Source organism: Motacilla alba, chromosome 1, assembly GCF_015832195.1.
Source record: "Motacilla alba alba isolate MOTALB_02 chromosome 1, Motacilla_alba_V1.0_pri, whole genome shotgun sequence".
NCBI classification, from domain to species: domain Eukaryota; kingdom Metazoa; phylum Chordata; class Aves; order Passeriformes; family Motacillidae; genus Motacilla; species Motacilla alba.
Window position 1 is genome coordinate 104,699,165 of NC_052016.1, and position 14,348 is coordinate 104,713,512.

General features: G+C 42.1%; 1 protein-coding gene across 3 annotated transcripts in view; it reads left to right on the forward strand.

Moving 5' to 3' along the window:
• The window catches only part of CLCN4 (chloride voltage-gated channel 4), a 44,923-nt gene that overhangs the window by 15,661 nt on the left and 14,914 nt on the right, over window positions 1–14,348 (forward strand). For all 3 annotated transcript variants that reach the window (XM_038156738.1, XM_038156717.1, XM_038156728.1), the window contains exons 4-8: window positions 4,876–5,063; window positions 10,445–10,567; window positions 12,108–12,314; window positions 12,406–12,486; window positions 12,999–13,544. In XM_038156738.1, the coding sequence (XP_038012666.1) occupies window positions 4,876–5,063; window positions 10,445–10,567; window positions 12,108–12,314; window positions 12,406–12,486; window positions 12,999–13,544 (1,145 nt within the window). The remainder of the gene's footprint in view (window positions 1–4,875; window positions 5,064–10,444; window positions 10,568–12,107; window positions 12,315–12,405; window positions 12,487–12,998; window positions 13,545–14,348) is intronic.

Genomic DNA, 14,348 nt, shown 5'->3' on the forward strand with positions numbered 1-14,348 from the left:
TGAAGGCAAAATACAGTTTCAGACTTGGTTTCAGATCTGCTTCCAGGCCAGACAGACATTACATATTCAACAGCCTGCTCAAACTCACATGGCAAATTCATTAACTTCCTCAATTGTTGCTGTCTTCTCCTCAGTTTAGCACATCTTCCTGCTTGGAAAGCTGGACTTCTCTGACCCAGCTCAGACAGCTGCCATTTTTTATGCTTTTTCAGTGATGTCAGGGCGCTCCTGTGTCATGCTGCTTGGTGAAAGCACCATGTGAAGTTTCCCAGTTTCCAAGGGGTGATGGGAATTTCCTGCTCAGCATCTGTCAAGTTAATATGTTCATTGCAGTTGTTAGGAGCTTCAGAAGTACTGGTAAAGTTCTTGAGAAAACATTTCTGAAGTGACGTGTTTGGCAAATTATGTAATTTCATAGACATGTAATTGTTTCCACAAAAACTTGGTTGGGAGGGTGAGATGGGAAGAGAGTCTGATAGACTGTACTACCAGGGCTGCTGAGTCCTGCCTGAAGGCCAGGGTTGGTGTCATCTGGGATGAAGAATTCTGCCTGCAAATAAAGTTAGAGCAAGCCCTTGAGGGCTCTAGTGACCTCAGCAATCCTCTCCTCATACAAAGAATGTGGTAAACATGGACACATTCCCGTTTCAGTAAAAACATTCCAGAAGGTTTCATTCAGTTCTAATTTGCAATGAAACTTCTTGCTGAAATCCTCAAGGCTGTTAAAAGCCAGAGTCACTGTCCTCTGATAAGCCCTAACGCTGATATGCCCAGCTTGGGAATGGGGGTTGAGGGTAAGCTACAGCTGAGATGTGGTAGCTTTTGCAACCTTTTCAACAACAAGGGTGCAGACCAACATGTTTCACCTCAGAGAGTCAAACCAAATTAGTCAGGAATCTTAATCAGGTTTGGGGAGGGAGGAGATGGTGGTGCAGTCAAGAGGCACTTTGTGTTGTTTTCCTCTCTTTGTAAAATATTGCCTGCTCAGAGAAGAAACATGCTGCAAGGGCATCTGCATGATCAGATGGGATTGCATGGACCAGCTTGGCTCCTCCATGGTCCATCCTCTGCTGATCAGTAGCTCTGCTGCACCTGCTCCAAGGGGAGCAGCCTGGCTCAGTGAATGGACCTTGGGTGAACCCTTGAGCAGCTGGGTCCCAGCATTACCAGAGGCAAGCAGAAAGTATGGCAAGGAGTGGGAGAGAAAGGGAAAAGTGACAGCAGCAGTGCTCAGCCCATCAGGGTTCACACAATGGTCTAGAAAAAGATACTGAACACTGCCTGGGCCTGTCTCAGTCAGAGTTTCCATGCTTTCCTCATATAAAGCAGTGCATGGAGAGTGAGCCTAAAAATTTACATATGGATGCCAAAACTTTAGGCATTTGTTTTTAAGGAACTCTGAATTTTTGCTGGGCCCATCCTGCATGCAGACCAGTGGATGTTCCTCAGCCTAATCCTTACTCCTGGCCAACTGAAAACACATGCTTTTTATAGATCAGCAAGTGTCTGTGTTTTCTAAAGCCATGTGACAAAAAGTGCCATCATAGTAATGCTGAAATGCTTTGATGCTGAGGCTGGATGTGCAAGAATTCCCTTTGTAATTCTGTGCTGCACCACTTGGGTGACGCTGTTTTCTGACACAGGTGCATGGGGGAAACTATTTTTTCAAAGCAAATCTTTAGTATTCTCATTAGGGCACTGTAAAGGAAGAATTTTGCCATCATCAACAGAAAGAAAAGGAGAGAGGGAAAAGGCTAATATTTAAAATAAAGTTCAGGATTGTTTGGCTTTGGAGTACTTTGTTATTTTTCCTTCCAGGCAGGAGCTTACATGGAAGGGGAAACAAAGTCAGCTCCTTTGATGGGAGAAGCAGGGAGATAAATTCATGCCCTATTACAGTCTTGGCAGCCAAAATAAGCACAAGAAATTAAAAGCTTGACCTTGAGATGCTGAACTGTCTAGCACTTGCATTAATTTCACTTAAAGTTGCAAAAATTCAGAACTTGAAAATCTTCTAGCTCTGGTCACATAGGTGGTGAAGCATTCACTATTGCATAATTATCCTGGGCCTCCTTAGGATTTTCTTCTCTTGAAGGCTGGTGTAGTAAATTGCATGTAGTAAAAAGCATTTTCCTCCTGATGTGGATCCCTAAGAATCCACATAAAAGGGATTAGATTAGCTGCATAATTAAGCACATTTTCTTACTGGTGCTGAGGTGTCTGTGAGCTTATTATATTAGAGAACTGAATGTTTGTTCTTCAGTGTGATTATTAACTTTATTGGGGAAACACATTCAAAAGTCTGTCTTCCTTTGCATCTCTTGCTAGGTAGCATTAACATGCAGCTTAATATGGTTAAGTGGAATGCAAACTTTGAAGATTACAGAGAGTGTTAAAGATCCATGAAGAAATGCAAGAGGCACAGCATTTGGTGCTCATGTCCAAGAGATGAAAATTCCTTGTTTCTGAAACTTTCAGAAAGTTGGAGGAGAATTTAGAGCTCACTGCAAAGCAGGAAGCTGTGCATGCTGATGTTGCCAGCAATGCAATGATTCATCGTCTTCTAGCAGTATGGTTCATTGTTTCCATAGAAACTTGGGAAAAATGGAAAAGAATAACCAAATTAAGGCAAGATCTTAAGGAAAGAAAATCATTGTTAAAGACATCATCACTCCCTTCTGCAGCCTTTTTTTTCTTTGTGTGTGTCATCCTGTCTAGTATATCTGTGTAGTGCTTCAGATTATTTTTATACAACAGAAATTCCTCACTGCTACCCTGAGCACCACTGCTTGTCAGCGTGGGGGCAAGCATTATTTTAAGAGTGGGAGAAGAACCTGTGGGTTTTTTTCTGGTCTTTGGAGGGAAAAAAAAAGGGTTCTTGAAATTATTTGAAATGTGTTTTTCCCCCTGTCTCTTTTACAGAAGTGAAAATCAGAAAACTTTAGTTCCAGATGAAATAAACCGGCTCTTGGACCCACCTGTGTTCCCCAGCTGCTGGGGAAAGGGAGCAGCCCCCACCCCTGCTTCATGTAATTGCATTCTTAGTAGGAGCCACAAATCTATAAGTTTTGGAAATATAAAACCAAACCGGTTTCATTTTACAAAGTATTTTTTCCCCCAGTACATCGATGTGCATCGATGAACTCTGTTCAAATCAATTAGCAGGCTCCTGAAATTTTATTAATGATTATTTGTAAAAGTAATGATGACTTCTGCTTTCCATCGTGTATGAGAGGGATCTGGGAAATGCTAAATGACTCTTCTATCAGTTGGTGTTTTAATTCTTTACAGAAAGTATGGATACAGGGACAGAACACAGGTCTGCCTCTTTATGTTCTGGCTGCTCCCAGCCTCCCATTCCTGCTGCTCTTGCATTCTGGGGACCCACCTGCTCTGAGGATGCTGCTGCTGGGGCAGGCTGTTATTGCTGATGAGCAAATGACCTTGAGAAGCAGAAATTTTCTTTCTTTGTGTTTGTGTAAAAAGACCCAAATGTACCTGTGTCTGTGCCTGGTGGCCAGCGGGTGTCACTGTAGCTCTGTGTAATTACTGGGGAGAAACCGAAACGGGCGTTGTACAGGGAGGATTTGAAAGATAATATTATTCTGCATGTCCAGATTGCTAATCAATGTACACGCATATCAAGAGCCCCAGTCTGTTAAGTTCATAAGTCAGAATTTGACATTGCGTTGTATCTGTAATGAAATCATCCTCCTAAAAGGTTGCTGTGCTGGGACCAGTAAAGCTGTACATAAACGTGGATATCCTTCTCCTGCATTACCCTGAAATACACAGTGAGGTTTGAGACCCGCGGCCAAGTGTGTGTATAGAGACCCTGCATGCTGTCCTGTTGTGATGCACTAGACAGTTATTTGGATGCTTCACTGGGGTTGTGTTACATGAATGTTTCCCCCTTTCCCTCAGGTGGTTGTTCCCTTGGTAAGGTGGTCTGTCCCTTGTAGCCTCTCCCTTCGCCCCTCCTCACTGGTGTCCCCTTGGCTGTGGCCTTCCGTCCCCGCCTCCCATTCCGCGGGTATAAATGTCCCTTGGGATTGGAATTTGGTCTCTTTTTTCACCTGGATGGTCTCTGATGCAGATGTCCCATTCCAGCTAATAAAACAGGACATCAGAACCACGTGGAGAAAGAGCGCTTCTCGTCCTTTTCTTCGTCTATGTAGGATCCGTGCTGGCCTAAATCCCAAACTAGCCGGGGGGATTTTACAGCCCGAAACCCATGGATACTTCAGTGTCCTTCCTCCCCATCTCAGCCAGATGGGGAACCTGCCTGGGACAGGCTGCAGGCCTGGCATTGGTTGTATCTCCCCTGTTTGGCCATCAGTCAGGATGAAAATGATAATGTTTAAAAGAAAAGCTTATGAGAGAGCATAGAAGGTCAGAAAAACCTGCTGTTGCCCCTAGTTCTTTGGCATGCTTGTATTTATTGGTGAAGAGAATAGTTTGGGTTGGAAGGGGCCTTTAAAGGCCGTCCTGTCCAACCTGACCTTGAATGCTTCCAGGGATGGGGCATCCACCTCTCTGGGCAACCTGTTCCATTGTTTCCGCTACCCTTATTGTAAAAATATTTTTCCTTATTCTTAGTCTAAATCAACCTCTCTTAGTTTAAAATTGTTAGCCCTTGCCCTGCTGCAACAGGCCCTGATAGAAAGCCTGTCCCCATCTTTCTTATAAGCATCCTTCAGGTGCTGGGAGGCTGCTGGGAGGCTGCTTCTCTTCTCCAGGCTGAGAACACAGCCTTACATTGTGCCTGCTTTCCCAAATCACAGCTTTTATTCTGTTTTTAAAATGAGATCCATTGTCCTTGCAACTTGATTGTTTTTAATGCCAGCCTTTCTTTTTCTGCATTTCTTTTCCCAGGCACATTAGCTGGAGTGATAGATTTAGCTGTGGATTGGATGACAGACCTGAAGGAGGGTGTCTGCCTGTCTGCCTTCTGGTACAGCCACGAGCAGTGCTGCTGGACGTCCAACGAAACGACATTCGATGACAGGGACAAATGTCCCCAGTGGCAGAAATGGTCAGAGCTGCTTGTAAGCCAGTCTGAGGTAGGAGAGGCCTGATTAGCTTGGGGTCACAGCAGGCCAGGCAATGCCCTTTTTCACACTTGCTGATGTTCCCTCCAGAGAGTTTCTCTGAGAGAGAAAGTAATGAACTGAGCACGCTGCAAAAAAAGACATTTCCACAAGCAGTATCTGCTTAACTTGAAGGAGGAACTGTGGTTTCAGTGCAAAGGAAACTGGAAAACTGTGAGATTGCACTCTCTTTTTATCAGTATTAAACTGAAAGTGTTTCATAACGTGCATAGCATAATCACCAGGGGACCTGAGCTGCATTTTCTGTTTTTTCCTTTTAAACATAATTTTATGGGACAAAAAAATGATAAGCACTGACAAATACATTTATGTGGATATTTTTAGGATTGCAGATGGAGTTTTGTGTATTCTGATACAGGGAGCTGCTTAAGAGCTGCTTGTTTATCCCTTGCAATCAGTCTCTCTATGACACATCAAGAGACTGAGCTAGCACCAAAAACTGGGGAAAGAGTGAGCTCCCTGGGGGCTGCCAGAGTGAAGGATTTGCAGGGCTGTTGGACAGGAAGGGAAAAAGCTGATCTGAACAGACATGAAATGTATATTTTCAGATTTTTTTTTCCTTACTTTTTTTTTTCATAATTATAGTAATTCTAAATACAAAGAATGCTGTTTCAAAGCAAAGTAGGTGAAAGTTTCATTTTGAAAACAATAAAAATAAGTTTTTCTGTACACCATTTGGCATATAATACCTGTAAAAAATACAAAAAACCACATTCCATTTTCAACCGAAGTTATTTAATGCATTGAATGATACTGATCCCTTCACAACTCAAATACTTGGTGGAATTATTGTCTCAAATCCCCCCTTCCTCCTTATGTCTGACTTGAATTTGACAAAAACTGAATATGATGGGTGTGTGGGTGGTTTGGAAAGGTTGTCTCAGATCTTCTCCCCAGTGTGGAGGTTGTCTGGTACTGCAGACAGTGTTTGAGGACACCTTCATTGCCAGGCACGTGTGTCATTCATGCTCCCTTCAGTGCTGCTTTAGCTTTACAGGACAAGAAGTACTAGGCTCAATATATAGCTCAATATATAGTGTGTGTTATAGCTCAATTTTCTATCGTTCTAATTAACCCCAGGGGAAGTAGTGGGGTGCCCACTGTCCCTGCATATTCTCACCATGTAGTCAGGGACAAAAATGTCTCAGCCAGGTTGCCAGTCACAGTGCTGAGCTTCCCTTTGCCAGAGGTTTGCTATGTTCACCCTGGTCTTCATGAACAGATGCTTGGGGTGGCTGTGACTTTGTGAAAGTGAAGAAATGTTACTCTGATATAAAGCTACAGCACAGGGCTGTAATGTAAGAGAGCAAAAAAAAAACAACCCCAAAACAAAAACAAAACCCCCTATCAAACAAACAAAACCAAAACAAAAACCCAAACAAAGCAAAAAAACCACCAAAACCAAAACAAAACGTGGGAAGGGAAAGAAGAGGAAACTGTTAAAATTATTAGGGGATTTGGAAATTCTGTGCATGTGTTTGTCATTCTGTTACTTTGTCTGGAATATAGGAAAGATGCATGTCCTTGAGAAAATTTATTGCTTTCTTCTGCTTCTCAAGAGCAGCAGTCATGACTGTTGTGTGCTGTGGCCTTTAGAAAAATTATCAGCCAGGTGAGCACTGTGAAACTTCACTCACTTTGTGTTCAGATTGAGCTTCTCACCTCCCGGTGTACTGTCACAGTAGGACAAAGAACAAAAGGTTCATCTTGGCTTAGACTTTTCTAAAACAAATGTGCCTCTAAGATCTGTGGGTTCCTGAGGGTCTGCTGGAGGCTGTAAATATTAATGATATATCTGTCTGTTACTGTTACATTGAAATCCTAGGGAAAGCCCCATAAAAATGCGAATTTGGAAAGGAAAAATTCAGTTTTGTTCAAAAGACTTCTGTTCAGAAGGCTTATGATATGGGCAAGTTTTGTGCTGTATGGCTCCTGTAGACATAGAGGATTTTAGTAGGTATCAAAATACACTGAACTTGACTGAGTTTCAGAATAATTTTGCTGGGTTTTTTTTCCTATGTTTCCCTTTGTGCCTGACATTTACAGAAGAGCCCTATAAAACAACAGTGTGCATTGGAGCACAATTTAGGCAAAAAGTATTTGGAGCAGTTTCCCTAAAGGTACTCTGGTCTGACATGCCTTCTTTTTTTATGTATGACTGTGATTCTTTCTTGTCATAGCAAACTAAATTTGACATTGTGAGGACTGAGATTTAGATCAGTTCTTCCTTGTGGTTTTGCCAATTTATGGCTGTGATAAACCCTGTACATACATTTTCCTGGAGAATTGTGACTTTTCCTATGGAATGTCTTGAAAAATGTTTCCATTCTAGTGCTCCCATAAAATGAGCCCAAAGCAGAGGCTTGCTATAAATTATAATGGAAAACATAATAGCCCATTAGACACCTACCAAGCTATGTTTTCTTCCCTAATCACTGTTTTGTGGGCCAATTATTCTTCAGCCTTCTGGTCTTGAACTACTTTGGAAGAAGAGGTGAAGAGGGTTTTTTGGCGTGAGAAAGTTTCAAAACCTCAAATTCACTGGCAGATCAAAAGGTCATCAGGTATCACTGGTGATCTGGACTTCCCTGTTCTGCAGATTGAGTTTGGTCCCAACCCCAGCTTCACTGGAGCTGAGGACCCCATTTTTGATGGCTGGCACATGTCCAGGGTACAGGAAAGGACCCCATGTCTTCCATGGATCATGACACTGGATCCAGCAATGGACTGAATTCCTATCCCAGGGCTTCTGGATCTCCTGTCATGAAGCTGAGAGCTGCAGGACAAGAAAGCTCTCTAAACCTGGAATCCACTTCTCAATTTTGAGCCTTGAACCTGTCATTCTTGAGGACACACACTGCTGTAACATCCATAGGAGAGAGTCTGCAAACTGTGAGATCCCCCTCGAGTCAGAGTAGGGCTCTGGGCCTCTGGGGTAACCACACATTGGAGGGCATCCTGAGGGATGTGGTTTATTTCAGTGTTCTGAGTTTGTGAGGGTTGTTTTCAATTGTGTTCCATTTTTACCTAAACTGGACTGACACCAGATCTGAAATATCGCTTCGTCTTGCAAACTAAAAGACAAAATTTTGCTCAGTTTTCCTTCTTGCTTCATTACTGTTGCTTCCAGGATGAGTCTTTTGAGCTATCATGGGAAAGGTCATAGCAGGATCAGCTCTGCTGGTGATCTGCTCCAGTCTCTGACTCCAGTGTACATGCTCAAGACTTTCACTGATTCAGAGCCTTGGTAATGGCATGTGATAGATGAGAAATGAACCATTTGCTACACTGAGTTACTGCTACTTCACTTCCCAAAGGTTTTCATATTATTAATCATTAGAAGCTGTTGCAGTTGAACCTGCAGAATGCCAGATATCTGGAAAATGTAACAATGAAAGATGTCCCAAGGGATTAGATTGAACTGGCCATACAGACTCTTGTGGGGTCCTGCCACAGCACTGTAGGTGTATGTGTGACTGCAGTAATGAGCTGACAGAGTTTTCTTATGACTTCTGAGATGCAAAAGAAGAAGAAGAAGTAAAAAGAAACAAAGTTAATTTTTCTCCAGTGAATTTAGAAGCAAAACTACAGCTTCTACTCAACCCTAGAAGGGCCAAATTTTTGTAATGGTGTTGGCCTTCTTTGGAGGTATTCCAGGTTCACACTGACAGGAGGATTTTGCCCTGAGGCAAGATATCCAGAGTTTTCTCTAGAGGAATAGTAAATATTGTCATAGCTGTTTGTAATTGAAGCACTAGGAGAAGACATTCACGAGACTGTCTTCAGCTGTAGCAACAAAGACCCTTGGTTACTACAGCCAGATGTCAATCACTGCCAGTGTGGGATCCATGACTGCTCAGTCTCAGGGCATTGGGGGATAGAACTGTATTGCTTCAGCATTCTGCTATCATCAGCAAAGCCAGCTGCTAACCTCAGCAGCTTAACAAACTGCCCTTCTTCCAGATACTTCCATAAGGATAAGGGTTAGTGGTATCCTTACTGCATTTTCATTTGGACACACCTGGAAAATGAAGCTAGCAAACATCCATGCTGTTAAAAGTTGATTCCTTGCAGATTTGAAAACAGGGAGACTTCTCATCTCTTAAGTTTTTTATGACTGGGAACAAGGTTTGGCCAGCTCTGTTAACTGATACAATTGATTAATGCCTGTTTTCCTACTTGATTTATCATAATGTTGATATCCAGGCTGCTGTCCTGCAGAGCAGAGGCAGGGGCCCTGATGCTCTTGAGCAGCTGGGATTGCATCCGGTAGGAAGAGTTCACTTAGAGGTGAAGGATTCATACTAATTCATGCCCTGACATTCATCTCAGTTTTTTTTATTCTGTAGTGTCATGTTGCTACAGGATATTGTTTGAAGGCTTAAGCTCCTTGTATTGATTTGATGCTGCTGAGTAGATTCTCTTTTGTCCATCGAGGTGGGGTTTTGAAATTAATCTAAAAAAATATGCATGTGAAGAGGCAGAGGTATTCCAAGGCAGATTTTAACAAAGGTTTTGACTTGACGAGTGGAAAAAGGTAGAAGCTTGAAGGTTACTATTGACTATGTTTTCACTATGGTGTTGCACAGTCAGCTATTGCTAATGATCTTTAGCATTCCCATTCTGTTAGAAAAGTAAAGCTATTCAGTTTGAAGATAGTAACTGTTGCCCTAATATTTTAAAATCGTTCCAGTCAGTAATAAGCCTGAGATGTGTGAGTGAGTTCTGCCAACCTATGGTGTTTTCAAATTATTTTCAACCCTATCGTGGACAGCACTATATAGAAATAAATGATTATTGTATGATTTTACCCTTCCTGTTTGTGAACTGGAGTGGCTACTGATATACACAGGGATGTTTTTGAAAAGATCAGCATCTGCATGAAGAACTGACCTTTGAATACCAGCCCTTGGAAAAACGCGTATCAGGGTCTCATTCCTTGTCCCCCACCATGGGATGAACGCAGCAGATTCCTTCATTAGATGCCTTTTCATTACCTATTGCTTTTGCCGTTATGATGTATTTGTTTGATGTTTTGGAACTTTATGTGGGTTAGTTAGATTTTTCAGTGCTTGATAGATGTTCAGTTTAAGGTATTTGGGTCCCTTGCAAACAGACTGTGTGGACTGGGTTAGGTATTTATTAGTATGCTGCTTCTTTCCACGAGTAATAAAATTGTTGGAGTATATGAAGTTATTTATCCTTCCTGGGGAAAAGCAGCACTTACAATATAAATGAAAAATCAGGCTCCATGCCATCATGAACACTAGTAGAAGTGTGAGATTTGCCAATCTGCGTTTGTCTAACAATGTTTGTTACTGTTATTTTTCTAGGGTGCAAGTGCTTACATTCTAAACTATTTTCTGTACATTATGTGGGCTCTATGTTTTGCTTTCCTGGCAGTCTCCCTGGTCAGAGTGTTTGCTCCTTATGCCTGTGGCTCTGGAATCCCAGAGGTGAGTTTCCTTTTGTGCATGAATATCCAAAAAAACCCAAACCACAACAACAAAAAAATTACTGCCTTTTCCCATTCCAGAACTGTACTATGAGATAGCATAGCAACAGGGAAAATTGTCTTTCCATTTCATCTGCCTTCATTCCTTTTTTTATGCTTTTATGGTGATCATCTAGGTTTTTCATAGTAAAAAGTGTTCATATGTCACTGTGACAGGTTAATGCACGTACTTGTTCGTTGCCAGAGTGTGAATTAAAAATCAACATCTCCAAGAGACATACTCACTAGAAGATTATAGAGAATTTTCCTAGGATGAAATTACTTGGGCCAGTTACAAAACCAGTTATTTTCTAGGCTAGACTCTAAATAAAAGTGAAATAAAAAAAGAGGGTGAGCTACAAAGCTAAGGTTTCCTAAACTGCTGAAGATGCCCATCATTTGGGATGCCTGAAAAGTGTCTGGTGCACGTCTTTTGCAAATTGTTTTCATAAAGACAGAGTAATGTACATTGTGCCAGCATGACAACATTATAGCAGCCAAAATATCTACTTGGTTTTCAATATTTTACACATTGAGCCTCAGTCCATGTTTAAGCTGTTAGATGAAGAATCTTGTAATTCAACCAGCAGAGTTATTAGAAGTCTTTGAAATCAGGGCAGTCTCTTGTTAGAAGTGCTATGGAACTACTGGAATTATAATTTAGGAATCTGGCAGACAGAATTAACAGCCCAAAGCTTAGAAATCTTGGCATACTTTTGTTCTTGATCTCTAAGAGAAGCATCCAAATGTTTCGAAAAAACTCACCACAAATAATTTAAAATATTTGAATAATTTACATGTTTGAAAGTAGTCATGTGTGTCTTTGTTATGTGTTTGATATATTTGTGGTTTTGAAAAGTTCTCATAGTTAACTATAAAGCCAGTTTCCAAGTGGTAAATCCCTCGTGTGAGGTGAGGCTCAGCTCCAGCCCATTAGCATGCCTAGAGTCCAAACCCAAATCCCACCCTGCAGCCTTTGTGTTATGCACATGCATTGTGCTTTCTGAGCCACTCACTAGCCAGATCAAGACAAAATGTGTAGAAATATGATCTTTTGGACTTCCTCATTTCATAATATGTGCATGCTTTTCTAGAACAGCGATTCCAAATATCTAGAACTTTTTTTGTGCGTTTTTTTTCTGGAAAAAGTCTGTTGTTATTTATTTGCTTTTTTTCTGCTTTGTTAAACTCAAATCCAGCTTAACTCTGATCTTGTAAGCCAAGGAGATATGTAAGAGTTTCATATTTCTATTGATCTCTGTGAGAGTCCTTACTGCCTGTTATGGGGACCACCCGCAACAGCAGTAAAAGTGTGGTCTGCTTAACCCCGCTCAGATATTGCTGTGGGAAAGCTGCCCTACCTACAGTTTCTTTCTCTCCATCACTGTCTCTTTTCAAGCAGTCTGCAACTTTTTAAACTCTGCTGGAGTTTTAACTCCATTTGAAAGTTCAGAGTAGCAAAGGATTCTTCATCTTTTCAACATGTTCTTCCTGCTTTCCAGATAAAAACCATCTTGAGTGGGTTCATTATTAGGGGCTACCTGGGAAAATGGACACTTTTAATCAAAACAGTCACCTTGGTTCTGGTGGTGTCTTCAGGCCTCAGCCTTGGGAAAGAGGGCCCATTAGTCCATGTGGCCTGTTGCTGTGGAAACTTCTTCAGCAGCCTTTTCTCTAAGTACAGCAAGAATGAAGGAAAGAGAAGAGAGGTGAGGTTGGCTCATAAATTTTTAATTTCCCTGTCTGGATACTCGGGGTTTCAATCGACTCATGCCTTGTATGTAAACATTTGTTTTGTAGGTACTTTCAGCTGCAGCTGCTGCAGGAGTTTCAGTTGCCTTTGGGGCTCCAATTGGAGGTGTGCTTTTTAGTCTGGAAGAGGTAAGACCTGGCAGTTCACTTGCTTCACTAAATATATTTTAATTTGATACCTTTTTTTGTTATTTTTCAAATATTTATATGCTTATTTTTTCTTCTATAACAAAAATAATCTATGATTTCCAGTAATAAGAAATAACCAGGTATTTTAGCATAATCTGAGTAGCAGAAGGGCATTGGCTTTATGAAAACAAATTAGATGACTCAGTATGGAAATATATCCCTCTTCTGAGGTTTCTCCAGCCTTCAGGTAGCTAATGCATGGACCAAGCTGTCAAGTGTTTCTTATACTCTCTAGACATCAACTCTGGATTTAAATTTATCAATTTTAAAGTAGTTGCTACTCCTTTTCTGAAATCTGAAAATGCTTTTTCTGATACCTTTGTGAACGCCTTCTGGCTGTGGTAAGGTCTAGTGCTCGCAATAAAGTTGAATTGAACAGATGGTGGTGATAGTTAAAGGAATCACTCTCTGTGACACTCAGTGAAATGTTTATGGTCTTTGCTTGGTTTTAGGTCAGCTACTACTTTCCCCTGAAAACCCTCTGGAGGTCATTTTTCGCTGCTCTCGTGGCTGCCTTCACGCTGAGGTCCATCAATCCTTTTGGAAACAGCCGGCTGGTGCTGTTCTACGTGGAGTACCACACCCCCTGGTACATGGCCGAGCTCTTCCCCTTCATCCTGCTCGGCGTCTTTGGGGGCCTCTGGGGGACCCTCTTCATCCGATGCAACATCGCCTGGTGCAGGAGGCGCAAAACCACCAGGCTCGGGAAATACCCAGTGCTGGAGGTCATTGTGATAACAGCCATCACTGCCATCATCGCCTACCCCAACCCCTACACCCGCAGGAGCACCAGCGAGCTCATCTCCGAGCTCTTCAACGACTGCGGAGCCCTGGAGTCCTCACAGCTCTGCGACTACATCAACGACCCGAACATGACCCGGCCCGTGGATGACATTCCCGACAGACCCGCTGGCCCTGGAGTCTACTCTGCCATGTGGCAGCTCGCCTTGGCTTTGGTGTTCAAAATTGTCATCACAATATTCACTTTCGGCATGAAGGTAAACGGAGCGCGCGCCGCAGATGGGTTGCCGTGGGCAGCTGTGCTCTCTCTGGCTCCCTCCTGCCCCAGCCACGGGGCTGTCTCTGAGGTGCTGCTGGCTCATCTGCCTGCCAGCACCGTGCCCTGTGGGCCCCTGTGGCAGCACAGGCACGAGCCCCGCTTTTCCACCTTCTAGTCATCTGTGGTTTTGTTAAGTGAATAAGAAATCCGTGTGGAAATTTAAACCCGCTGTTGCCAATAAGCAATTTCAAGATGATTCCCACTGCAGCTGTTTTTTAGCTCTCTCATGGATATGGGCTATTTACATTGTTGTTTGTCTTGTTGGATTAATGTCTTAATGTGCCTCAAGGTAGCTATACTCAAGGAAGTAATAATTTTAAATCTACTATTTTACGCATTTAGAGCATCACAGAAATATAAAAGTGGCTGAAAAGGTCTATTTTTGAATATTTTTAAGCACTGTAGCTCGGAAAAGAAAGGGGAATGAACGAGAAGACTGATGTGTCATTTGAATGTTCTGGATTTGCAGCTTTTTCCTTCAGTGACTCCTTCTCCCCATAAAAGAGTGATGAAAGGTCCAAGAACAATTTATCCAAGCTTTCCATATATACCAAGCTGTCTGTGGTGAACTCTATATATCTGATTAACAGAGCACATAAAACCCAGGTTCTGTCTGTCTACAGCTCCCATTATCTGAGCATTTATTTGTGGATCTGGTGACTGCAGACAATGAGAAGCTTTTATTAGTTATACACTATATTTTATACCATGCTCAAAACTAAAGTATCTCATCTTTCTTTTA